The sequence below is a fragment of the Hyperolius riggenbachi genome, chromosome 12, assembly GCF_040937935.1.
Source record: "Hyperolius riggenbachi isolate aHypRig1 chromosome 12, aHypRig1.pri, whole genome shotgun sequence".
NCBI classification, from domain to species: Eukaryota; Metazoa; Chordata; class Amphibia; order Anura; family Hyperoliidae; genus Hyperolius; species Hyperolius riggenbachi.
In genome coordinates, this window is record NC_090657.1 from 159,517,102 (window position 1) to 159,542,813 (window position 25,712).

Genomic DNA, 25,712 nt, shown 5'->3' on the forward strand with positions numbered 1-25,712 from the left:
AAAATGTTCAGGCGCATCATTTCGTCGTTAATTACCGATTTTTTATCACCTACAAGTAGTAGGTGATATATTCCGCATCCCATTGACTTTAATGAAGTGTGGAGGCTTAAAGAGAATGTGTATTGTTAAAATCGCACAAAAGTAAACATACCAGTGCGTTAGGGGACATCTCCTATTCCCCTCTGTCACAATTTCGCTGCTCCCCACCGCATTAAAAGTGGTTAAAAACAGCTTTAAAAAGTTTGTTTATAAACAAACAAAATGGCCACCAAAACAGGAAGTAGGTTGATGTACAGTATGTCCACACATAGAAAATACATCCATACACAAGCAGGCTGTATACAGCCTTCCTTTTGAATCTCAAGAGATCATTTGTGTGTTTCTTTCCCCCCTGAGGGGGGAGTGCATAGCAGAACCACAACACTGAAGAACTTGGCAGCCTTCCAGACACAGGCTGACAAGTCTGACAAGGGAAAGATACATTGATTTTTTACAGAGACTGTGATAGTACAAAGTGCTGCAGTAAGCCAGAACACATTAGAATAGCTTTTGGAACTTGTAGGATGATAAAAAACAGGATGCAATTTTTGTTACGGAGTCTCTTTAAGGGCTGTGCTTGCTGGACTTTAACTTTTTTTTTTAAACACTTTTTCATGCGACCTTTTTACCGCATCATTCCCGCATGTATAATGGCTGTTTCCGCATCTTTTTTTACCCGCATGCGGAAAACATGCGGAAAATATTAGTGAATGTGGAAAAAATGCGGAGTTTACCGCTGGCGGGAATATAGCGGTAAAATTTTGCGGAAAATTTGGCTCTTTGAGAATAGAGCCCAATGCGGGCAAACATTTCACCAGAAAAGAACGCAATGCGGGCAAACATTTCACCAGAAAAGAAACGCAATGTGGGCAAACATTTCACCATAAAAGAAACGCAATGCGGGCAAACATTTCATCAGAAAAGAAACGCAATGCGGGCAAACATTTCACCAGAAAAGAAACGCAATGCGGGCAAACATTTCACCAGAAAAGAAACGCAATGCGGGAAACATTTCACCAGAAAAGAAACGCAATGCGGGCAAACATTTCATCAGAAAAGAAACGCAATGCGGGCAAACATTTCACCAGAAAAGAAACGCACTGCGGGCAAACATTTCACCAGAAAAGAAACGCACTGCGGGCAAACATTTCACCAGAAAAAAAAAACGCACTGCGGGCAAACATTTCACCAGAAAAGAAACGCAATGCGGGCAAACATTTCACCAGAAAAGAAACGCAATGCGGGCAAACATTTCACCAGAAAAGAAACGCACTGTGGGCAAACATTTCACCAGAAAAGAAACGCACTGCGGACAAACATTTCACCAGAAAAAAAAACGCACTGCGGGCAAACATTTCACCAGAAAAGAAACGTAATGTGGGCAAACATTTCACCAGACAAGAAATGCAATGCGGGCAAAGTTCACCTGGAACAAAAGCATTTACTCACCTGGCAGAAGTCTCCGGCCTCTGGCGCGCTCCTCCTGGGACCACCTTCCCCCTGCATATCTCCCGCGCTGACAGGGCTACGGCAAGATGGCACCCGAAGCCCTGTACTGGAGACAGTCTCCAGTACAGGGCTTCGGCAGCCATCTTGCCGTAGCCCTGCTCGCCTGCCTGTGTCGGAACAGACACCGGAAGAGGAGGCTGGAGCGGGGCTGCTGCAGGCAATGAACTGGCACGGCGTCTATAGATGCCGCTGCCAGTTCATGAGGAGAGAGTGGCCAGAGTCCCGAGGCCGGGATGTCCCGCTGCTAAAAGCGGGACGTTTCCCGGGACCTCATGCAGCCTGGGACAGCGGACCCCGAATCCGGGACGCGTCCCGGGCAATCCGGGACGTCTGGTCACTCTAACTGAAGACAGTACAGAACATATAGCCTGCTGAGTATCTTGTGGGGAGGGAAATCAGGGATATAGCAGCCAGGCAATTCACAACAGCCCAGTCTCTTGCCTGCCTCTCTTCCCCATGCTGCAGCCACACTCAGGGAACACTTCTTGCTATATGTGTTTGCTGAGGCCTTCTGACCATCAGCCCCAGCAGCTAGTGTTGTCCAGATCATGAATGATTCGGATCTTTGATCCGAATCTATTTTGTGAGTCGAATCATCCGAATCATCAAAATGAGTGATTCGGATCGCAAAAGGGGTGGGGCCAGGAGCGACACGCCCCCTCTCAGCAGGCAGCGGGGTCCTGGAAGCAGAGCTGAGATGGATCGCTCTGTTGGATGGGAGCCAGCCTTGCAGGGAGACAGGTAGATGAGAGAGAGGGGACATGGGTGCCACTGCCAGATATGTGTAGAGCACACATACTGGCTATAACGTGCTGTTAATTATAGGCTGTCTTCTCCGTAGTTGTGCACAGTTAACACATTTGAAGCTTTTGGCTCAGCTCAGCACAGCTCAGTAACTTTGCAGGCACTGTGATTGCAGCTGAATATGATCCTCCTGCACTGCTCTAAACAGTTGCACTTTACTTCTGGGAATGCTTTGGGGAATGCTTTCCTTCACTGTGCGACGTTTGCATTCAAAGTACACAGATGAGCATATAGGTGAAATGTATGTAAAGCATATGATTGCAGCATGTGGGTATTGTGTGCAAACAAACATTTCTGCTCTCTGCTCGTCCCTCCTCCCTTCTCTGTCCACTCCCTGCCCTCTGTCCATCTTCTCCCCTTCTCTGTGTGTCCACCCCCCTCCCCTTCTCCTGTCCACAGCAGGGAAATACCTGTCCTGCTATTCATTTCACCCCCGAATGCTTCCGGTAGTAAAATGATCCGAGATTCGGATCAAAGATCCGGATCTTTTCAATGATCCGATTCAAATCATCCGGATCATTGAAAAGATCCGAACTTCCCATCTCTACCAGCAGCTCCACAAGGCTCACGTAGCACAGCACAGGACAGAGCAGGGGGCGGGGTTAGAGAAGCTAGTGCCAAGTTCACTACTGCAGGGGGAAACTAGAAACCTCAATAACTTATAACAGGGCAGCAGAGAGTGACAGTCAGGGTGGAAGGCAGGATCTCAGTAGAGATACGAAGTTCGGATCTTTTCAATGATCCGGATGATTCGAATCGGATCATTGTAAAGATCCGGATCTTTGATCCGAATCTCGGATCATTTTACAAGGGAAGCATTCGGGGGTGAAATGACTAGCAGACAGGAGAAGGGGAGGGGGGTGGACACACAGAGAAGGGGAGAAGATGGACAGAGGGCAGGGAGTGGACAGAGAAGGGAGGAGGGACGAGCAGAGAGCAGAAATGTTTGTTTGCACACAATACCCACATGCTGCAATCATATGCTTTACATATTTTTCACCTATATGCTCATCTGTATACTCTGAATGCAAACGTCTCACAGTGAAAGAAAGCATTCCCCAAAGCATTCCCAGAAGTGAAGTGCAGCTGTTTAGAGCGAGTGCAGGAGGATCATATTGCACAGCAATCACAGTGCCTGCAAAGTTACTGAGCTGTGCTGAGCTGAGCCAAAAGTTTCCCATTTGTTCACTGTGCACAACTACGGAACAGACAGCCTATAATGAGAAGCACGTTATAGGCAGTATGTGTGCTCTACACATATCTGGCAGTGGCACCCATGTCCCCTCTCTCTCATCTACCTGTCCCTGGAAGGCTGCCTCCCCTCCAACAGAGCGATCCATCTCTGCTCTGCTTCCAGGACCCCGCTGCCCGCTGAGAGGGGGCGTGTCTCTTCTGGCCCTGCCCCTTTTGCGATCCGAATCACTCATTTTGATGATTTGGATGATTCGACTCACAAAAGAGATTCGGATCAAAGATCTGAATCGTTCATTATCCGGACAACACTAGATCTCAGCCCCTGTTTAAATGGCTGCAGTAGCGATGGCAATTTAGTTTTGATGGTCTGGGGAAGAAGCTGCTGCAGCTCATCATTCTCCCACCCCTGCTTTCAGTGGCATTGGCCCCTACCTCTTCCTGAGTGGCACTTCACTCCTTTTACTGGCCGATGTGTATTTCTTCTTCACGCTGGGCTGGAGCCTTTGAACCTTGCCGCCCCAGCCCAGTATCACAGGTGGGGGGGGCGGAGCTACATGACACACACAGCCCAGCCTGAGCCTGCAGCAGCCTCTCAGCGTGAATGATTCATACTCTGAGAGGAGAAACTTTGTGCTGCAGGCTGGGATTTGTTCACCCCAGGAGTGGAGGCGGGGCCCACTGGAGATGTGGAGGCGGGGACTACCGAGCAAATCCTCGGTACTTCGGTGGGTCAGTCCGAGGCTGGACAGACTGACTGACTGATCCTGAAAATAAACCGGTTAAACACTCTATTCTGTCTAGATATCAACAATAGTAGCGTCTCTTCAGAGACCTGGGATCAGTTTCTGTGTATGGCTGTATAGCAGGTGTAGCGGAACAGTAAACTACTTTGATAAAGTCTTTATTCACGTGCAAGATAAATAATTCATATATACAGACAATCATTAAAATCAACAATTACTGAAACATTAATAGCCAGTATGAAATAAAAAAAGGAGAAAATACTTAGGGTTTGTGAAAATATGTTCAGTTTCAGCAAAGTTCAAAGTCCAAACAAAATGGCTACCACTTGTTCCTCAAAGTGGTAGCAGCTTTCAGGAAGGTGGAAAAATGGAGGAAATTAAAAATAAATATTCTCCTGGACACAGGCCTGGCCCAAGCTAATTAGCACATCAAAAGACATCCTGCATCTAAGTACTGCTAGCCCAGATTGACTGCAGATGCTCCTACACAACTAATCTAGATTCTAGCGCGTCAATGGCAATCGGTGCAATAAACCAATTGCGATTGCGTTCTCGTTTCTCACGGCTGTTCCATGACACCCTCCACTTCCAGTACTGATAAGGACCTGGACTTACAGGAATGACACTGCACAGGTTCCTAATACTGCCATGCTAAAGTAAAGGTAGCCATACATCTAGCAATGATGGATAGATTCCACTAAGAGACAAATCTCTCTCTGATCGAATCTGATTAGAGAGATATCTGTCAGCAGCCCAAACACCGCAGAAGAAGCTGAAGATGTATGGGCACCATGTGGTTAATGATACAGGGCAGGTAATGTATAAATGCACACATGGGGGCACATTTATACACTTGGGGGAACAGTGCCAGTGGTTTTGTCGCGTTCATCACTCGCACCACTTTACAAAGTACATAGTCATGTCACTGACTGTCCTCAGAGGAGCTCACAATCTAATCCTACCATAGTCATAGTCTAATGTCCTACCATATTATTATTATGTATTTATATAGCACTGACATCTTCTGCACCACTTTACAAAGTACATAGTCATGTCACTGACTGTCCTCAGAAGAGCTCACAATCTAATCTTTGCCATAGTCATAATGTAATCACCTACCATATTATTATTGTGTATTTATATAGCACTGACATCCTCTGCAGCACTTTACAGAGTACATAGTCATGTCATTGACTGTCCCCAGAGTAGCTCATAGTACACTCCCTACCATAGTTATAGACTAACATTGTCACTATAAGATTGTTTAGGGGGAAACCAGTTGACCTATTAGTATGTTTTGAAGATGTAGGAGAATATGTAGTGTTTGAATAAAATCTGGGGGCACTTATACCTGGCTTCCTATATTGGGGGAACCTATACCTGGCTACCTATACAGGCACCTATAACTGGCTACCTATACTGGGGGCATCTATACCTGGCTTCCTAAAAACCCATAGCAACAGAAAGACTTCAAGTGATCTTTACTTCTGTTTAGAGTTGGGCCGAACGGTTCGCCTGCGAACGGTTCCATGCAAACTTCCGTGGTTCGCGTTCGCGTCCCGCAGGCGAACTTTTGCGGAAGTTCGGTTCGCCCCATAATGCACCATGAGGGTCAACTTTGACCCTCTACATCACAGTCAGCAGGCCCAGTGTAGCCAATTAGGCTACACTAGCCCCTGGAGCGCCACCCCCCTTATATAAGGCAGGCAGCGGCGGCCATTACGGTCACTCGTGTGCCACTGCCTGCCTGCATTAGTGAGAGTAGGGCGAGCTGCTGCACTGTCTCTCATAGGGAAAGATTAGTTAGGCTTAGCTTGTCCCTGACTGCATACCTGTACTGTGAACCCACCACTGCATACCTGTTCTGTGAACCCACCACTGCATACCTGTTCTGTGAACCCACCACTGCATACCTGTACTGTGAACCCACCACCTCATACCTGTTCTGTGAACCCACCACCGCATACCTGTTCTGTGAACCCACCACTGCATACCTGTTCTGTGAACCCACCACTGCATACCTGTTCTGTGAACCCACCACTGCATACCTGTTCTGTGAACCCACTACTGCATACCTGTACTGTGAACCCACCACTGCATACCTGTTCTGTGAACCCACCACTGCATACCTGTTCAGTGAACCCACCACTGCATACCTGTTCAGTGAACCCACCACTGCATACCTGTTCTGTGAACCCACCACTGCATACCTGTACTGTGAACCCACCACTGCATACCTGTTCAGTGAACCTGGCACTGCATACCTGTACTGTTCAGTGAACCCGCCACTGCATACCTGTTCTGTTCAGTGAACCCGCCACTGCATACCTGTTCTGTTCAGTGAACCCGCCACTGTATACCTGTTCTGTTCAGTGAACCCGCCACTGCATACCTGTTCTGTTCAGTGAACCCGCCACTGTATACCTGTTCTGTTCAGTGAACCCGCCACTGCATACCTGTTCTGTTCAGTGAACCCGCCACTGCATACCTGTTCTGTTCAGTGAACCCGCCACTGCATACCTGTTCTGTTCAGTGAACCCGCCACTGTATACCTGTTCTGTTCAGTGAACCCGCCACTGTATACCTGTTCTGTTCAGTGAACCCGCCACTGCATACCTGTTCTGTTCAGTGAACCCGCCACTGCATACCTGTTCTGTTCAGTGAACCCGCCACTGTATACCTGTTCTGTTCAGTGAACCCGCCACTGCATACCTGTTCTGTTCAGTGAACCCGCCACTGTATACCTGTTCTGTTCAGTGAACCAGCCACTGCATACCTGTTCTGTTCAGTGAACCCGCCACTGTATACCTGTTCTGTTCAGTGAACCCGCCACTGCATACCTGTTCTGTTCAGTGAACCCGCCACTGTATACCTGTTCTGTTCAGTGAACCCGCCACTGCATACCTGTTCTGTTCAGTGAACCCGCCACTGTATACCTGTTCTGTTCAGTGAACAGTTTGGTGTGTCAGTGTGAAGCAGTACCTTAATTACACTACCTGATTGATGTATACACATGCAAGATGTTTTAAAGCACTTTGAGCCTGTCATTTAGCATTCAATATGATTTCTGCCCTTAAAACGCTGCTTTGCGTCAAATCCAGATTTTTCCCGGGGACTTTTGGCGTGTATCCCACTCCGCCATGCCCCCCTCCAGGTGTTAGACCCCTTGAAACATCTTTTCCATCACTTTTGTGGCCAGCATAAATTTTTTTTTTTTCAAAGTTCGCATCCCCATTGAAGTCTATTGCGGTTCGCGAACTTTAACGCGAACCGAACCTTCCGCGAAAGTTCGCGAACCTAAAATCGGAGGTTCGGCCCAACTCTACTTCTGTTGATTACTGTATGCATGCCAAATGCAGTCCTATGGCGAAGCTCACTATACACACCACCCCGTAAAGAGGAATAATAACAGGGAGGGACTGGTCATGAATCCATGTCAGTGACATAGTTGTGGCCCATGGGGAGGGGGGCGCACTTGGGCAGCTCAGACTCTGTTGGTGGTGGACCTTGTCCCGGCCCTGTCCAGAATGTTCTACCTGTACCCTACCAGGCCCACTGTTCTCATTGATGCTTTCCTCTGCTTTCACCAGGCTGACCCCGGAAGCTACAACTGCTTGGTTCAATGCACCCTTCTTGTGTGTCTGTGGAGCTGATAACACTTCAGTTTCAAATGTGATTGTTTGTTGCTGATCTTGTTCTTCCTGTGAGGTTCTGCTTAATTCAATTTTTTTATCACTACTACCATCTTCTGAAGCTTTATTTACTTTACCTGGCCATTCAGGCTCTGTATTTTGGATGTTACGTGAAATGTTGGTAATCGTGGATGTTCCCTTATGGCCAGAATGCTCAATAACGTCAGGGCCCCATGGTTCCTTTTTGTCTGCCTTATCGATAGGATGGAGATATCTATAGGCAATATTGAAAATGCGAAATGGAAAGGATATAAAATGGAAAAGGTAACTTAGTAGTGGCAATTTTGATAACATTTGAAATGAAAGTTATATAAAACCGAAAACATAACTTATTGACCATCCTGATTTTTTGTATCTACTGCAAGTGTTGAGCTGTCTTGGCTTGAGCATATCTGTTTGTCTGCAATCTCTTCTGAACTACTGTTTCCAAACTCCTTCTCACTAGGCACTTGAGAAGACTGAGGCTTGCCGCAACGAGGCCCCTTAATGGTTGGATCAAACTCTTTGATCTCTATAGGTCCCCAGATGAAGTCACCTTGTGGTTTATAGTTCATCCAGGCAAAGTGCACAAGTTTTTGACGTTCTTCTTTGTTCTTTACAGTGGACATGAAGTAATCAAGAACACTTGTTTTTACTCTTGGTAGATTTCCATTACACAGAGTCTCTTCCAAAAAAAATCTCACCAGAGGGGCCTGGAAGTGTTCGTATCCCAACTCCCCCAAACACTTCAGTATCCGTGTAATCCGCAGGTTGTTGTGGGTGTTGCTGAAGGAGACAAAAAAAGTACATTAATAAGCAGTTCTTGTTAAAAAAAAAGTAAATATAAAATAGTTGTATGGCTAGTGATGACCTGAACCACATTTCTTTTTCTGAACTGCAAAGTTAAGCTTGTATAACTTTTTTTTCCAATTTTGAGACCAAATTATTGTGTTTGCAGTTGTTTGACTCAGTAGGCTTATCATAGCTTGATTTACCCCTGGACTCTGACCAAGTGTCCCTACTCATCCACCTAGGCCACTGGCAGTCACACATCAGAGCTGGTGTGTGGGGGCATGGCCATAATAGCAGATTAGAAGGTTGCATGGTCTAGAGCTCCGCTGCCCAGCTGGTAGTAGACAGTCTCATTACCGGCTGCTATCCCAAATTTTAGTACCTGGATGGTATCTTTGGCCTCCTGTGTACTACTGCACTCACGCTGGATCAGCGGTTTGCGCCGTCAGAGGAGGAAGGGGAGATAGAGAGCCTGCCACGCGTGAGCACATCATAGGTATAACCTCAAGCTATGCCATAGCCTGTTACCCCTCACTTCTCCCCGTGCTGTAAAGCAGATATGGCACAATAGAACTCTAAAAAAGAGCTGGTGTGTGCCAACATTCAGCTTTATTAGCTATATGGCCTCCTACATAGACACTCCCACTGTCATTATGCATTTCAGCTATTTTACAGGCGATGACTGGCCTGGCTAAAATCATATTGAGCATTTGGAATACACTGAAGTGTAGTATCACTTAGCACCAAAAGTCAGTATTTTTGTTTTTTAAGATTATGCACTGCAAAATCCCCCACCCCTCCTTCTTAACCTCCCTAGTGGTAAGGACAAGCATGACTAGTCCTGCAAAAAGATTATGACAGTGGTAAGGACGAGTCAGGCTCATCCATGCTGTGAGGGAGATTTAAAACGTCTCTGCTCTGCCAGTTCTGCTTTTTTTACTTATATGGGATTCCCTAGGATGGCTGGATGCCTGTTGGCACACTGTGGGCAGCCATCTGTGCTATCCACAGTGTGCAAACATCCAGCCAGCCATCCTAGGGAATCCCACATGCGGACCCCGGTGAAGCAGAGAAGTTGCAAGGCTTCCCTGTAGCAATCCCTCCCCCCAGCGATTCCCCACCCACCTGCAGTGACCTACCCTCCCTCCATCCCTGCAGCGATCCCCTCTGAGATCCCATGCCCATAGTGATCTCCCCTCCCTCCTTCCCACCCTCCCTGTGACGATAGGCACGTCCCCTCACCCCCTGCGACCCCCTTCTCCTCTCTCTTCAACTCCCCCCCCCCTCCCCAGGTCCCCAGTGCTTGCAGGAAGTGAGGATTACTCACCATCCATCTGTCCAGCGGCAGTTGCACACCCTCCTCCACCACGTACAGCTCCGTCTACAGTCCCAGAACGCGGCTTGATGACATCATAAGCTGCGTCCCGGTACTGTAGACAGACGGAGTGGTATGGCAGAGGAGGATGTGCGATCTCCCCTGGACAGATAGGCGGTGAGTAATCCTCACTTCCTGCAAGCACCAGTGAACAGGGAAAGGGGGTCACAGTGAGGAAAGGGGGGAGCACCTATACTTGGCTAACCTATAGCTGGGTAACCTATATTACGGCACCTATACCTAGCTATACTGCGGTACCTATACCTGCCTACCTATGCTGTGGCACCTACACCTAGCTAACTATACAGCGTCACCTATACCTAGCTATACTGTGGCACCTACACCTGGGTAACCTATATTGTGGCACCTATACCTGGCACCTATACTGCGGCACCTATACTTAGCTATACTGCGGCAGCAATACCTGAGTTACCTATACTGCGGCACCTAAACCTGGGTAACCTACAGTGAGGAACATAAGTATTTGAACACTCTGCGATTTTGCAAGTTCTCCCACTTAGAAATAACGAAGGGGTCTGATATTCACATTGTAGCTGCATTCACACTGTATGATTTTTAAATAATTTATTTATTTTGCACTGCTGCACATAAGTATTTGAACACCTGAGAAAATTGGTGCTTATATTTGGTACAGAAGCCTTTGTTTATAATTACAGAGGTCAAAAGTTTCCTGTAGTTCTTAAAGGGACACTTAAGTCAAAATAAAAAAATGAGTTTTACTCACCTGGGGCTTCCAATAGCCCGCCGCAGCTGTCCGGTGCCCTCGCCGTCTCCCTCCGATCCCCCTGGCCCCGCCGGCAGCCACTTCCTGTTTCGGTGACAGGAATGCTGCGCCATCTATGCTGCTATAGCATATATCATATACCATATAGCAGCATAGAGGGTGCTAATGTGTCTGGGAACGCGAAGAATCACTCGCATCCCCAGCCTGTCAGCTCCTGTCACCGAAACAGGAAGTGGCTGCCGGCGGGGCCAGGAGGATCGGAGGGAGACGGCGAGGGCACCGGACAGCTGCAGGGGGCTATTGGAAGCCCTAGGTGAGTTAAACGCTTTTTTTGTTTGACTTAAGTGTCCCTTTAATCAAGTTTGCACACACTGCAGCAGGAATTTTGACCCACTCCTCTACATAGATGTCCTCTAGATCTGTCAGGTTTTAGGCTGTCGCTCCAAAGATGTTCGATTGGATTTAGGTCTGAAGACTGGCTAGGCCACTCCAGAACCTTGATATGCTTCTTACGTAGCCAGTCCTTGGTTATCCTGGCTGTGTGCTTCGGGTCTTGTTAGAAGACCCAGCCACAACCCATCTTCAATGCTCTGATTAAGAGAAGGAAGTTGTTGCTCAAAATCTCACAATACATGGCCCCATTCATTCTCCCCTTAATACGGTGCAGTCATCCTGTCCCCTTCACAGAAAAGCACTCCCAAAGCATGATGCTACCACACCCATACTTCACAGTAGGGATGGTGTTCTTAGGATGCAACTCATCTTTTTTTTCCTTTCAAACACAGCGAGTGATGTTTTGACCAAAAAGTTCTACTATGGTCTCATCTGAACACATGACTTTCTCCCATGCATCCTCTGGATCATCCAGATGGTCATTGGTAAACTTCACTTCATGTGATTACTTGAGCAGGGGAACCTTCCACGCAATGCATGATTTGAAACCATGATGGCGTAGTGTTCTACCGACAGTGACCTTTGAAACTGTGGACCCAGCTCTCTTCATGTCATTGACCAACTCCTCCCTTGTAGTTCTGGGCTGATTCCTCACCTTTCTTATCCTCAGTGATAAACCACGAAGGTGAGATCCTCCATGGAGTCCCAGTCCGAGGGAGATTGACAGTCATCTTTAGCCTCTTCCATTTTCTAACAATTGTTCCAACAGTTGATCTATTTTCACCAAACTGCTTGACAATTGCCCTGTAGCACTTTCCAGTCTTGTGGAGGTCCACAATTTTGTCTCTGGTGTCTGCTGACAGCTCTTTGGTCTTGCCCATAGTAGTAGTTGGAGTCTGACTAGTTGTTGGATGGACCGGTGTCTTAAAAGAGCTCAATCTTACACCCTACCCAGGAGCAATTTAACCTATAAACTGCCGATTAGGAGCTTTTGTTTCCAATGCGCACCCTGCATCAGGCACATAGGGGAGACTTGGTGGGGGCTTTTACTCACCATTGGTGTGCTGATCCTTCATTGTGTACCTCTGATAGCTTCCCCAGTGTCTTCTTCCATTTCCCTCTCCATTTTTGACTCTCCCTCAGGAAAGAAATGTTCCCCGGGGAACAGTATTGATAATAATTTGATAATCTGAACATTTGTATAGTGCTTTTCTCCTTTCGGACTCAACGCACTCAAAAGCTGCAGCCACTGAAGGCGTGCTCAAGAGACCACCTTGCAGTGTTAGGGAGTCTTGCCTTGAACTCCTTACTGAATAGGTACAGACCCTAACCATGATTTGAACCCTGATCTCCTACTGTTTGTCAAAGGCGGTGCCCTTTTTGATGACGCCAGGGTCACACAGCGTCATCAACATCTGGCAGCAAACTTATTTTTTTTTTTGGGGGGGGGGGGGGTATTGAATTCAATATAAAAAAAATGGACAATTCTTTGAAATTAATTGAACCACTTTTTGCAAAGAAATTGTGGGGAAATTGAATGCCAAGGAGGTTAAAGGACAATTGAAGTAAGAAGGAAATAAATATGACAGCCTCCATATTCATTTTCTTTTAAACAATACCAGTTGCCTGGCAGCCCTGCTGATCTATTTGGCTGCGGTAGTGTCTGAATCACACCTGAAACAAGAATGCAGCTAATCTTCTCAGATCCGAAAATAATGTCAGAAACATCTGATCTGCTGCATGCTTGTTCAGGGTCTATGGCTAAAAGTATTAGAGGCAGAGGACCATAAGTATAGCGAGGAAACTGGTATTGCTTAAAGGGGATCTTTCGCGAAAAAAGTAGGCAGTTAGAAAATGTGACAGATGACAGGTTTTGGGCCAGTCCATCTTTTTAAGGGGGATTCTCAGGGCTTTCTTTGTTTTCAACAGCATTTCCTGAACAGCAGTTTAACTGCCAAAATAGCAAGATACCAGCCGGCCACCCTAATCACTTGCACACTATTATGTCAGTTAAATTTTGCAACTGTTGTTCAGGAAATGCTGTTGAAAACAAAGAAAGCCCTGAGAATCCCCCTTAAAAAGATGGACTGGCCCAAAACCTGTCATCTGTCACATTTTTTAACTGCCTACTTTTTTCGCGAAAGATCCCCTTTAAAAGAAAATAAATATGGCAGCCTCAATATCCCTGTCACTTCAGTTAGAGTACTCTAATAATAATAACAATAATAAAAACTTAGATAACTTCTTTAGTGCCCCAAAATTATGTCATGTGACTGTGTAGCACCTTGGTGGTAACGTCATGCTGTCACCCATATGTGCTGTCAGTTTGGCAAGGTGGAGCCTTTTCTAACACTTTCATCAGCTTTAGCCAGGGCACGGGCACTACCTGTATGGAGTTTTAAGTTCTTGTTTATATTTGTGTAGGTATTTTCTGGGTATCCAAACTTCCTCACACATCATAAAATGTCAGCTCGTAGATAAACTGCCCCCCCACACACACACATACACCAAAAAAGTCTCTCTAAAGTGTGCTAGGGACATCAGAACGTGAGCGTCTCTAAAGGACAGTTAGTGACATGAATTGTCACTTTGTAATTCACTGCAAATGTTGATGCCATATAAACAAATGCAAGGGTCATACAGAAAGTAACAACTGTTTGCTTTTATCTGTCAGGCAAGGGATTCTTTCACTGTAGTTCAATTTGCATCTGACAAGTTAACCTCTTCTTTCTCAGAACAGCTTGTCTGCTGAATGCCAGTAACTGTTTGTTCAGCAGCATTAACTGCTTCCCAACTGCCTAGCTACGATAGGCGTCAGGAAGCTGGCAGCCCCAGGACCGCATAACGGCGAAATGCATCAAGCGTCAAGCTCTGCTCCGCCATCAGTCTACCAGAGGCAAAACCGCCGTCTATTTACATTGTACAGTGCTGCGATTTACGGCAGCGCTGTACTGGGGAAAGCCGTGTCACTCTGATGTCTCCTGGAGAGGCTCACAGAGGGAACGGCTCTCATAGGCTGATGCCTATGACAGCCGATCGCAGGGATTGGCTGGTGGGGGGAGAGAGGGAGGGGGGAGTGTAAAAAAAATAGTAAATTTTATTACAAAAGTAAGAACAATAAAATTAATTTAAAAAAACAAAAGCCTCCAGCAGCGATCAGTGCCCACCAACAGGCAGAAAAGGGGACAAAATTAATTTGTGTGCGAGCCATTAAAGCTGCAGAGCACCATTTTGAAAAAAAAAATAGCCTGGTCACTGGGGTGGAGGGGGGGTGGAGTGTGTGTGTGTGTGTGTGTGTGTGTGGGGGGGGGGGGTGTAAGCCTGTGGCGCTGAAGTTGTTAACATGAAGCACCCTCCTCTTTCAATTCATTCTACCCATACATAAGAGATGTGATGTTACTTCAACAAAGGGAATTGAAACCTTGTACAAAGAAGTGATCATGTAGAGAGATAATTAAAAGACAATAATGCAAAAAAATGTAATGTACCCTTGATTGAAAAATTGCTTTCTGGAAATCGAATAAAACTTTCCAGAAGTCTCTCATCTGAAGAACATTGCAAAGATTAAATATCTGATTCCCCCAGAGGATCTTCCAACCCTTTATCACATCACGGCTGGACTACTGCAATGCCCTTTATGCTGGCCTCCCCAAAAAGGACCTGCGTCGCCTGCAATTAGTGCAGAATGCTGCTGCCAGATTGCTAACAAACCAGCCTCGCCACTGTCACATTACACTGATCCTTCGCTCACTGCACTGGCTACCAGTAGAATGGAGAATACTCTTCAAGATTGGACTGCTGACATTCAAATCCCTGCACAACCTGGGGCCTGGATACATGAAGGACTCGCTGAAGCTGCACCACACCTCCCACAACCTCAGATCAGCAAGTTCTATAAACTTGGTCACTCCCAGAGTGCACCTCACAAAATCTAGAGACAGAGCCTTCTGTCATGCTGCCCCTACTCTTTGGAACTCCCTGCCACACCCAGTAAAGACAGCACCATCCCCGGAGGTATTCAAGTCCAGACTGAAAAGCCACCTGTTTAGCCTGACATTTCCGGACTTATAAAATTCTTCCTCTGTACCATGATGGTCTGAGCCATGCTTATGCGCTTTGAGTCCTACGGGAAAAAAGCGCTTTACAAATGTTATTTGTTGTTGTTGTCATGATATTATGATTGTGAAGTCAATGAGTAGCTTTAGGCCCTATTTTACATCTCAACCCTTCGCTTGTCTACATTCCTCTTCTGCATCAAATTAATTAACTATATCTGCTACTGATCTGATACTTTTTTTAAGTTCCTTTAGGTAGAGTGACCAGACGTCCCGGATTGCCCGGGACACGTCCCGGATTCGGGGTCCGCTGTCCCAGGCTTAATGAGGTCCCGGGAAACGTCCCGCTTTCAGCAGCGGGACGTCCCGGCCTCGGGACTCTGGCCACTCTCTCCTCAATGAACTGGCAGCGGCGTCTATAGACGCCGTGCCAGTTCATTGCCCGCAGCCCCGCTCCAGCCTCCTCTTCCGGTGTCTGTTTCCGACACCGGCAGGCGAGCAGGGCTACGGCAAGATGGCTGCCGAAGCCCTGTACTGGAGACCTATTTGTGTCACTAGTACAGGGCTTCGGGCGCCATCTTGCCATAGCCCTGTCAGCGCGGGAGAGAAGAGCAGGAGGAGGAAGACGGTCCCGGGACGGAGCAGCGCGCCAGAGGCCGGACACTTCTGCCAGGTGAGTAAATGCTTTCTTTTCCAGGTGAAATGTTTGCCCGCATTGTTTCTTTTCCAGGTGAAATGTTTGCCCGCATTGTTTCTTTTCCAGGTGAAATGTTTGCCCGCATTGTTTCTTTTCCAGGTGAAATGTTTGCCCGCATTGTTTCTTTTCTGGCGAAATGTTTGCCGCAGTGCGTTTCTTTTCTGGCGAAATGTTTGCCGCATTGCGTTTCTTTTCTGGTAAAATGTTTGGCCGCAGTGCGTTTCTTTTCTGGTGAAATGTTTGGCCGCAGTGCGTTTCTTTTCTGGTGAAATGTTTGCCCGCAGTGCGTTTCTTTTCTGGTGAAATGTTTGCCCGCAGTGCGTTTATTTTGTACTGACATGTTGCCCGCATTGCGTTTATTTTGTACTGACATGTTTGCCCGCATTGCATTTATTTTATACTGACATGTTGCCTATTGCGTTTATTTTCTGGTGTCCGGGGTAACTGTTACTGCATTTATTATTTAATGGTCATAGATGGCTATGTTTGCTGCTTTGTGGTTACGGTATACTATTAGCATCACACAGTTTCTGCACACCCATGATACAAAGTCTCGTTTGTCCACATCATGGCGTAAACACTGCTTTCTTATGCCTCGCTGTTACATCATTACGTTAGCTCCGCCCATACAATGTCATGGCCACGCCCATTTTTTCGGCGCGGCCCCCCTCCCCCAGTCTTCGCCGCTGCGTGCTCCTCACTCCTTCCCACTTTTCGCCGCGGCGCGCTATGCGCGCCGCCCCCCCCCCCCCCCCGTCCCAGGTTGGACCCACAAAAATATGGTCACTCTACTTTAGAACGTGCCTTCCTCTTCTCTCCTTCACAATTGTCATTGGGGTGTGTAGACTATTTCCTTGCATTACATCACTTCCCTTACTTCCTTTGACTGTTGGAGCCCTGGAGCAGAAGGGGCACAGGTGATCTGTAATCTATTCTTCAACCCTGTGGATTAAAGGACCACTATTGCAAAAAAAATAGGCAGTTAAAATCTGACAGAACCGACAGGTTTTGGGCCAATCTATCTCCTCATGGGGGATTCTCGGGGCTTTCTTTGTTTTCAACATCATTTCCAAGAGGCACAAAAGGGCAGGGACGGATCTAGACTAAGTTGCCCCAAGTTGCGCCTGGGGCAAGGTCAGCTTTTGGCGCCTAAACTGCCATTCCCCATCCACATTTTGCCGCCTTTTTAAGAATTCAACAAACTGCGCCTGGGGCAAGAGACCCGCTTGCCCCCCCCCCTAGATCCGTCCCTGCAAAAGGGGGACATAAGACGGGGAATGTAAGAAGGCACAGGGAGACAGAAGGAGGCAGAGGGGGACAGACAGAGCTACAGGGAGACAGAAGAAGGCACAGAGGGGCACAGAAGGAGGCACAGGGGGACAGAGGAAGGCGCAGGGGATAGAGGCGGCACATGGGGACTGAAGAGGCACATGGGGACTGAAGAGGCACATGGAGACAGAAGAAGGCACAGAAGGAGACAGAAGAAGGCACAAAGGGATACAGAAGGAGGCACAGAAGGACAGAAGGAGCAAAGCAGGACTAAAGGAGGAAAGGGGGCAGAGGTAGCACAAGGAGACAAAGAAAGGCAAAGGGGACATAAGGAGGTACAGGGGGACAGAAGGATGCACAAAGGGGCACAGAAGGAGGCAGAGGTGGCACAGGGGGACTGATGGAGGCACATGGCGAAAGAAGGAGGCACAAAGGGAGACAGAAGGACAAACTAGGGGTCAGACATGGCACAAGGGACTGAAAGAGGCACAAAAGGGGAAAGAAGGATGCACAAGGCACAGAGGTGGCAGCTGCCTGCAACTTATGCTAAGTAGATGTAGCAGAAGCAAGTAATAGAACACCCGCAGGGCGGGGCTTAGTCCTGGGGTGTGGCTTAATTTGGGAGTGGGGCTTAATCCAGCAACATGGCGCCCTGAGGACCAATGGCACTCTAGGCAATGGCCTGTACTGTCTATGCCTAAAGGCTCCCCTGAACGTGAGTGTCGTAACCTGCTCTGCATACACCATTTGACATTGAAGTAGTGGAGATTTGTGGCAGGCTGGCCGCCAATAAGCCTCTGCACAGAGGGGAGACCTTCTGGAAGAGTACAATGTCTGATGTTAACGTAAATGACACCAACCCTTTTTTTCTGGTGAGCCCCCTGATTTTAGCGTATCCCCAGGCTAGCCCATTGGCTAGTAATTCCTTTGCTGCACCGTAGATCCTGCAATGCTGCACTCGTAGGGGCTGATCAGCCTTAGCAGGAACACAACACAGATGGCAACGAATCACATTTTTTTTCACCTGCTGTTGGGAAGCTAATAATCTGGTTGCCAGGGGTAACAAATCCAAGTCTTGGAATTGTACCACTGCACTGTAACTTTTATTATTATTTTTCTAATTAGTTAAAATTGTACTTAACCAGTCACCCTTCTCTATGGAAAGCTACACATTTGGTGGTTACTGGATGCCGCTGTTTAAAAATACTCGCTCATAATTTCAAATATATGGGAGAACAGTATCTTTAAAATTGTATGTTCTATACAAACAGTCAAAAACTGCATGTATTTGGGGGGCTAGGTTTGGCTAACACTGGAGGCCACTGGCAAGCTATATTGGGAGCTACCTAATACTGGGGGCACCTCTGGCTACCACATCGCAATTGACACAAGACAAGACACAGAACAGTTATACTGTATTGCGCTTTTCTCCTGGTGGACTCAAAGTGCCGAGCTGCAGCCACTAGGCCGCACTCTATAGGCAGTAGTGGTGTTAGGGGGCCTTGCCCAAGGTCTCCTCACTGAATAGGTGCTGGCTTACTGAAGAGGAAGAGTCGAGATTTTAACCCAGGTCTCTCATGTCAAAGGCAGAGCATAAAACAGTGCGTAAAAATGAAATCTGGACTTATCTGGGGCTTCCTCCAGACCCCCCACCACCCCCCGTAGCCCAGGAGGTCCCCCGGCATCCTCCTGGGTCCCTTCCGTAGTCCTGCTGGTGGCTCAGGTAATCCGCGTGCGCACCCCCGCCGCGACACTATGCCGGTCACCGTAAGCGTTCTGTGCATGTGTGGTTCAGTCTTAGAGAACCACTCATGTGCAGGACTATTACAGCGACCAGTGTGATGGAGCGTACGGCCTACACTCAGGGGAGCCTCTAGGCATAGGCAGTACAGGCCATTGCCTGGAGTGCCATTGGTCCTAGGGGCGCCATGTTGGTGGATTAAGCCACGCCCCCTGTGTGTGTGTGTGTGTGTGATGTGAGTGTGTGTGATGTGTGTGTGATGTGTGTGTGTGTGTGTGTGTGTGTGATGTGTGTGTGTGTGTGTGTGTGTGTGTGTGTGTGATGTGAGTGTGTGTGTGTTGTGCGTGTGTGTCTGTGTTGTGTGTGTGTTGTGTGTGTGTGTGTGTTGTGTGTGTGTGTGTTGTACGTGTGTCCGAGTGTGTGTGTGTCTGTGTTGTGTGTGTGTCTGCGTCTCTGTATGTGTATGTCTGTTTGCGTGTGTCTCTGTGTGTGTCTCTGTAAGTACGTGTGTGTCTCTGCTTTGGCTACAATCAGGGGCGTAACTAGGCCCCACCGGCCCCCCTGCATTAATTCTGTATAAACAGGAAGTCGCGTCAGAGACTAGAGAGAGGAACGCACGCTGGAGTGAACGGAAGGTATGTAGCTGCCGCTGCCCAGACACTGCCCGCCGCTGCCCAGACAGTAATTTAAGCTGGAGGGGAGCGAAGAGGGGAGAGCCCCGAGGTGAGGGAGGGGGGGGAAGGTTCCCCCTCCCCGCCTAGTGTGGCCATGGCTTTCCCCTCATGCTGCGACCCCTCCAGCCCCCCAAAACGGCCCCGAGCAGGCCCCGTGGAAGCAGACCCTATTGTTATGCCAGTGGCTACAATAATTCTGGCAGACTGTGTCCCAGGAGGAGATCACACTCCTTTGTGAACTGTCTTCTTCCAAAGCCAAAAACCTGTAACTCACCTGTTCAAATTCCTAAATCTTTCTTCCCAGTTATGAGCACGAGTGACTTCCCCAGTTTCCTCATTCATGAGTTCAATGCCATAAAATCCCAGCATGAGCTTATATGACTGCAGGAACCTCTTTATGACGTCACTGTTCTCCTTCATCCTCTATAACAGATGGAGGAAATAATCATGTAATGAAGTATCATCATCATCATCATCATCACAATTATCACCGCCACCACTACCACCACCACAATCATCATAATCCAAGTGACAAGAAATCATTGTGTGGCAATGCAGTACCTTCCTTTCTGCCGGTGTTAGTGGAGAGGCTTGTCGGTTCGCACCTTGCTCCTGAATTGGAAAGAGCCTGCAATCAAGAAAAAAGTATCAACAAACAAGAATTATGATAGGATACAGTGGAGGAAATAATTATTCGACCCCTCACTGATTTTGTAAGTTTGTCCAATGACAAAAAAATGAAAAGTCTCAGAACAGTATCATTTCAATGGTAGGTTTATTTTAACAGTGGCAGATAGCACATCAAAAGGAATATCGAAAAAATAACCTTAAATAAAAGATAGCAACTGATTTGCATTTCATTGAGGGAAATAAGTTTTTGAACCCTCTAACAATAAAAGACTTAATACTTAGTGGAAACACCCTTGTTTGCAAGCACAGAGGTCAAACGTTTCTTGTAATTGATGACCAAGTTTGCACACATTTTAGGAGGAATGTTGGTCCACTCCTCTTTGCAGATCATCTCTAAATCCCTAAGGTTTCGAGGCTGTCTCTGTGCAACTCTGAGCTTGAGCTCCCTCCATAGGTTTTCTATTGGATTAAGGTCCGGAGACTGACTAGGCCACTCCATGACCTTAATGTGCTTCTTCTTAAGCCACTCCTTTGTTGCCTTTGCTGTATGTTTTGGGTCATTGTCGTGCTGGAACACCCATCCACGACCCATTTTCAGTTTACTGGCAGAGGGAAGGAGGTTGTCGTTCAGGATTTCACGATACATGGCTCCGTCCATTTTCCTGTTAATGCGATTAAGTTGTCCTGTGCCCTTAGCAGAAAAACACCCCCAAAGCAAAATGTTTCCACCCCCATGCTTGACGGTGGGGACGGTGTTTTGGGGGTCATAGGCAGCATTTTTCTTCCTCCAAACACAGCGAGTTGAGTTAATGCCAAAGAGCTCTATTTTGGTCTCATCAGACCACAGCACCTTCTCCCAGTCACTCACCGATTCATTCAGGTGTTCATTGGCAAACTTCAGACGGGCCTGCACATGTGCCTTCTTGAGCAGGGGGACCTTGCGAGCCCTGCAGGATTTTAATCCATTGCGGTGTAATGTGTTTCCAATGGTTTTCTTGGTGACTGTGGTCCCTGCTAATTTGAGGTCATTCACTAACTCCTCCCGTGTAGTTCTAGGATGCTTTTTCACCTTTCTCAGAACCATTGACACCCCACGAGGTGAGATCTTGCGTGGAGCCCCAGAGCGAGGTCGATTGATGGTCATTTTGTGCTCCTTCCATTTTCGAACAATCGCACCAACAGTTGTCACCTTCTCTCCCAGCTTCTTGCTAATGGTTTTGTAGCCCATTCCAGCCTTGTGCAGGTCTACAATTTTGTCTCTGACATCCTTGGACAGCTCTTTGGTCTTTCCCATGTTGGAGAGTTTGGAGTCTGTTTGATTGATTGATTCTGTGGACAGGTGTCTTTTATACAGGTGACTAGTTAAGACAGGTGTCCTTAATGAGGGTGACTAATTGAGTAGACGTGTCTAACCACTCTGTGGGAGCCAGAACTCTTAATGGTTGGTAGGGGTTCAAAAACTTATTTCCCTCAATGAAATGCAAATCAGTTGCTATCTTTTATTTAAGGTTTTTTTTTCGATTTTCCTTTTAATGTGCTATCTGCCACTGTTAAAATAAACATGCCATTGAAATGATACTGTTCTGAGACTTTTTATTTCTTTGTCATTGGAAAAACTCACAAAATCAGTGAGGGGTCAAATAATTATTTCCTCCACTGTATACTTTAAGTCACCTAGGTACGCCAAGTTTCTCACTAGCCAATGGTAGTCTATAATAGTCCCAGTGTAAAATGTTTGGGTCTCGACCTGGATTTAAAGGCTATGAAAGCTCAATTCCTTATTGTATCACAGCATAAGTACACACAGCATTTCAGCATGCAGGCCATGAGTGCTTGACAAAGGCCTACATGCTGAAATGTTTATTTTTTTTTTATTATTGGACTATGGCATCCCATAGCAAGCAGCTTCTCATAGTTTGGCCTAAGGTCTCCCTTTGAAGTTTTCAGCAAAATATGTGAGGAGGAAAGGTGATCCTATCTCATAACCAGCCTCTAGCATCCCCCACAACTCACACCGTAAATAGCAATTTCATGTAAGCTCACCAGTGGATGAAATTATGGTTCTTTTCTAGAAGGTCGTATTTCGTCTTCCATTCTTCATGAATGTTATCTATGAACTCACCTAGATAAAGAAAATGTGTGATTATGGTGGACGGCAAGACTGTGGTCACTCATAAGAACCATCTCACTAAACCATCATGGCTACCATCTCGGTCTACCCCATAATCCTTTGCTGGAGCAAACATGTAGCTGACCCTGTTACCGTGAGACTCTGTAACCAATGCTTTTTCTCTATGATCCTTCAGTGTACTCTATTTCATATTTTTACCATTTGCAAGTCAGTATTTCTACCATAAATTCATAAAACTACATTTTTTTCTATAAACATCCTGATCTACAAAACATATTGCTACTTCTTAGTTTGCCGATTTCAGACTCCCCCCCCCCCCCCCTTAAGACCGCCATAAATATATAAATAACCAAAGGTGAGAGGAGAAGATGGCTGCAGACTGGTTACAAACTCACAAGGAATGCAGAGGCTCCAGCATGCTCTCAGCAATGACAGTTTCCACTATAAGGATAAGCGAGAGGAGCCGGGCAGCTATTAATGCTTATGTGCTTTTATTCCTAAAGATACATAAAAGGTATGAGGAGCGGCCTGTCAGCCAGCATTACCCACTCCCTCAGAGGCCAAAGAGGCTGCCATTGTTTACTTATAAAGAGACATTTTTATGATATGTTTGTCTTGTCTTGCAAATCACTCTTGAAAAAATTTAAAGAGAGTCGGAAGCGAGGATAAATCTCGCTTCAGACCTCATAGTTAGCAGGGGCATGTGTGCCCCTGCTAAACCGCCGCTAAACGGGGGTCCCTTCACCCCCAAATCCCCTCGGTGCAGCGGGGGAGCGCTTCCTGGTTGGGGCAGGGCTAACCGCCGCAGCCCTGCCCCACGCGCGTCTGTCAGCGCGTATCTCCGCCTCTCCCCCGCCCCTCTCAGTCTTCCTTCACTGAGAGGGGTGGGGGAGAGGCGGAGATACGCCACTGATAGACACGACTGGAGGCAGGGCTGCAGCCGTTAGCCCTGCCTCCAGGAACGACCAAGTCTGCGACCAAGTCTTGCGGGGGTGGGTTTGGGGGTGAAGGGACCCCCGTTTAGCGGCGCAATAGCGGCGGTTTAGCAGGGGCACACATGCCCCTGCTAACTATGAGCTCTGAAGTGAGATTTATTCTTGCTTCAGAGTCTCTTTAAGTGCAATTCAAGCTTTTACTGTATGGGGAAATGGAAAAGTGGCATGAGTTTTAGTTCCCATAAACTACAATTGCATGAGAGTGGGCAGAACCATACAAATCATGTCATTATATATTTCTGTTCACTCTCTTGTGCATGAAATACATATAGAGGGGTCTATCTTCTTGTTTGAACACAGAAAATACATTTTTAACCACTTCCCAACCAACGTTTTTTTTCACCTTAAAGAGAACCCGAGGTGGGTTCTAAGAATCCTAATAGCAGACAGAGGCTGGCTGTACATATAATCACCAGCCTCTGTTGCTATATATCGTCCCTCCAGCCCCCCCCTGCGCTCTGCTCTGCCCCCCATAAATCACAGCCACGCTGTCGACACGCAGTGTGTCACCAGCCGACTGCACAGCCAGCCTCTGTCTGCTATTAGGATTCTTAGAAACCACCTCGGGTTCTCTTTAACCACTTCAGCCTAACTGGACGAAATTTTTAGTCCGGTTAGGCTGCGCGCACTCCCGCGGGTCGCGTGCGCTCCCGCGGGCCTCCCCGTGCACTGGCGAACTCAGGGGGCTATTCCGGGTGTCTGGAACCTCCCCCCTGCACTGAGCTGTGTATTCAGCCAGGGAAGCCCGCATAATATAAACAGCCTCATTCTCCCTCCCTTCTAACTTCTGGTGCCTCCCTCCAGCTAATAGAATGAGAGAGGCAGCCGAGCTTCCCTCACAACCCTCACAAGAAGATGCAGCCTGCAGTGAGAGAATGTTGATTATGGAGTCCTGGACTCTCCACAGCACAGAAGTGTCAGACATGATGAAATTAGAGTGCAGGCAAGCTGGTAAATATGCACAGCATGATGCAGAGCTTGCCTGGACTCAGGGTCTGTGGGCAAACATCTGTCTGGTCTCTCCCCATTGTTATAATGACTGCATGTGTGGATAAGGTGTGGATAACAAGCTGAAAAGTTTTTGACAGTCCCTGGACTCCAGGAGGGCTTCTTTCTGACTTGTGTGAGAGACTGACAGGGACAGGAGTCCGATTACAGGCAAGTAGCCTGTGTGATGTGGGACTTTAATACAGATAAGTTCTCTGCTCCATCTCAGGCTATTCTCAATTTCTCCACTCCTCTCTCTGGGCTAGTGCAACGCCAAAATGACAATAGCAATCGCTAGCAATTTGTGAGTGTGATTTTGTGAAGTGATTTTCAGAGCGATTTTTGAATTAATTGCTCAAAAACATGCTACATGCAGTATACCTGCGATTTTGAAAAAAATCACAACGCTGCTGTGGGAACACCCACATAGGGTAACATTAGCCAAGCGCTTTTCAAATCACTGTTGATTTGAAAAACGCTCAGAAGCACTCTTGGTGTGCACCAGCCCTCCCTCATTCACCTTTGTTTCCCTCTTCCCCTAGAGCTGACTGTGTGTTCTTGTCTTACAGGAAAGCTAAATAAAAGTGCAATCCTGGTGAGGCAAAATATTATTATTTAGTATTTATGTAGCGCCGACATCTTCCGCAGATGCATATATCCCTGCATCATATGGGTATCGCTTGCGCTATGTGAAACTATGTAGCATATTCCACCGAATTGTCCAAACTAAGTCTATCTCCTGTTCCTCTCTTGGGGAGTTGTTCCAGCGCTGTACCCCGTTCACATTTGCTGCTACCAGAAGCCCTCAGAAACACTAGTGTCCTTGAGTACTTCCAAAGATAGGCAGCTCCGTAATACGCCAGCGCACTTTTGTGCATGGGCAGTATGGAGCCACCTGTATTCGGAAGCACTCGGGACATACGTGCTTCTGGACCTTTCAGGAACCCCCCCCTTAAAAATCCTGCGTTTGCCCCTGCCGTGCGCGCTCCCGCTACCGGCCGTTAACCCAGCAAACAGTGAAGGGGATTATAGATCCCTTTCACTGATCGGACCCCCCCCCCCCCACCCCCCGGAGAAAAGCCAACATGCAGCTTTTCCTGCGTTTCAAAAAGTTCCCCTGCTTCAATCTTCTTCCTGGGAGTGAGCTTGATCGTTCCCAGGACTATTTGACTGTGGCCATCTTGTGGCAAAATAGTAAATCTACACCACACCCACATACATTTTACATTACACAAACACTTTTTTACATTAAAAAATAACTGATTACC

The 25,712-nt window shown here is 47.2% G+C and overlaps 1 protein-coding gene across 1 annotated transcript in view; it reads right to left on the reverse strand.

Moving 5' to 3' along the window:
- Nucleotides 1-7,105: 7,105 nt before the first annotated feature.
- Nucleotides 7,106-25,712, reverse strand: part of LOC137541398 (opioid growth factor receptor-like) — a 65,735-nt gene continuing 47,128 nt past the window's right edge. Inside the window, exons 5-8 of the mRNA XM_068262675.1 lie at nucleotides 22,375-22,453; nucleotides 20,263-20,329; nucleotides 19,976-20,124; nucleotides 7,106-8,746 (exon numbers count right to left, since the gene is read on the reverse strand). Of these exons, the coding sequence (XP_068118776.1) occupies nucleotides 8,311-8,746; nucleotides 19,976-20,124; nucleotides 20,263-20,329; nucleotides 22,375-22,453 (731 nt within the window). The 3' untranslated portion in view covers nucleotides 7,106-8,310. The remainder of the gene's footprint in view (nucleotides 8,747-19,975; nucleotides 20,125-20,262; nucleotides 20,330-22,374; nucleotides 22,454-25,712) is intronic.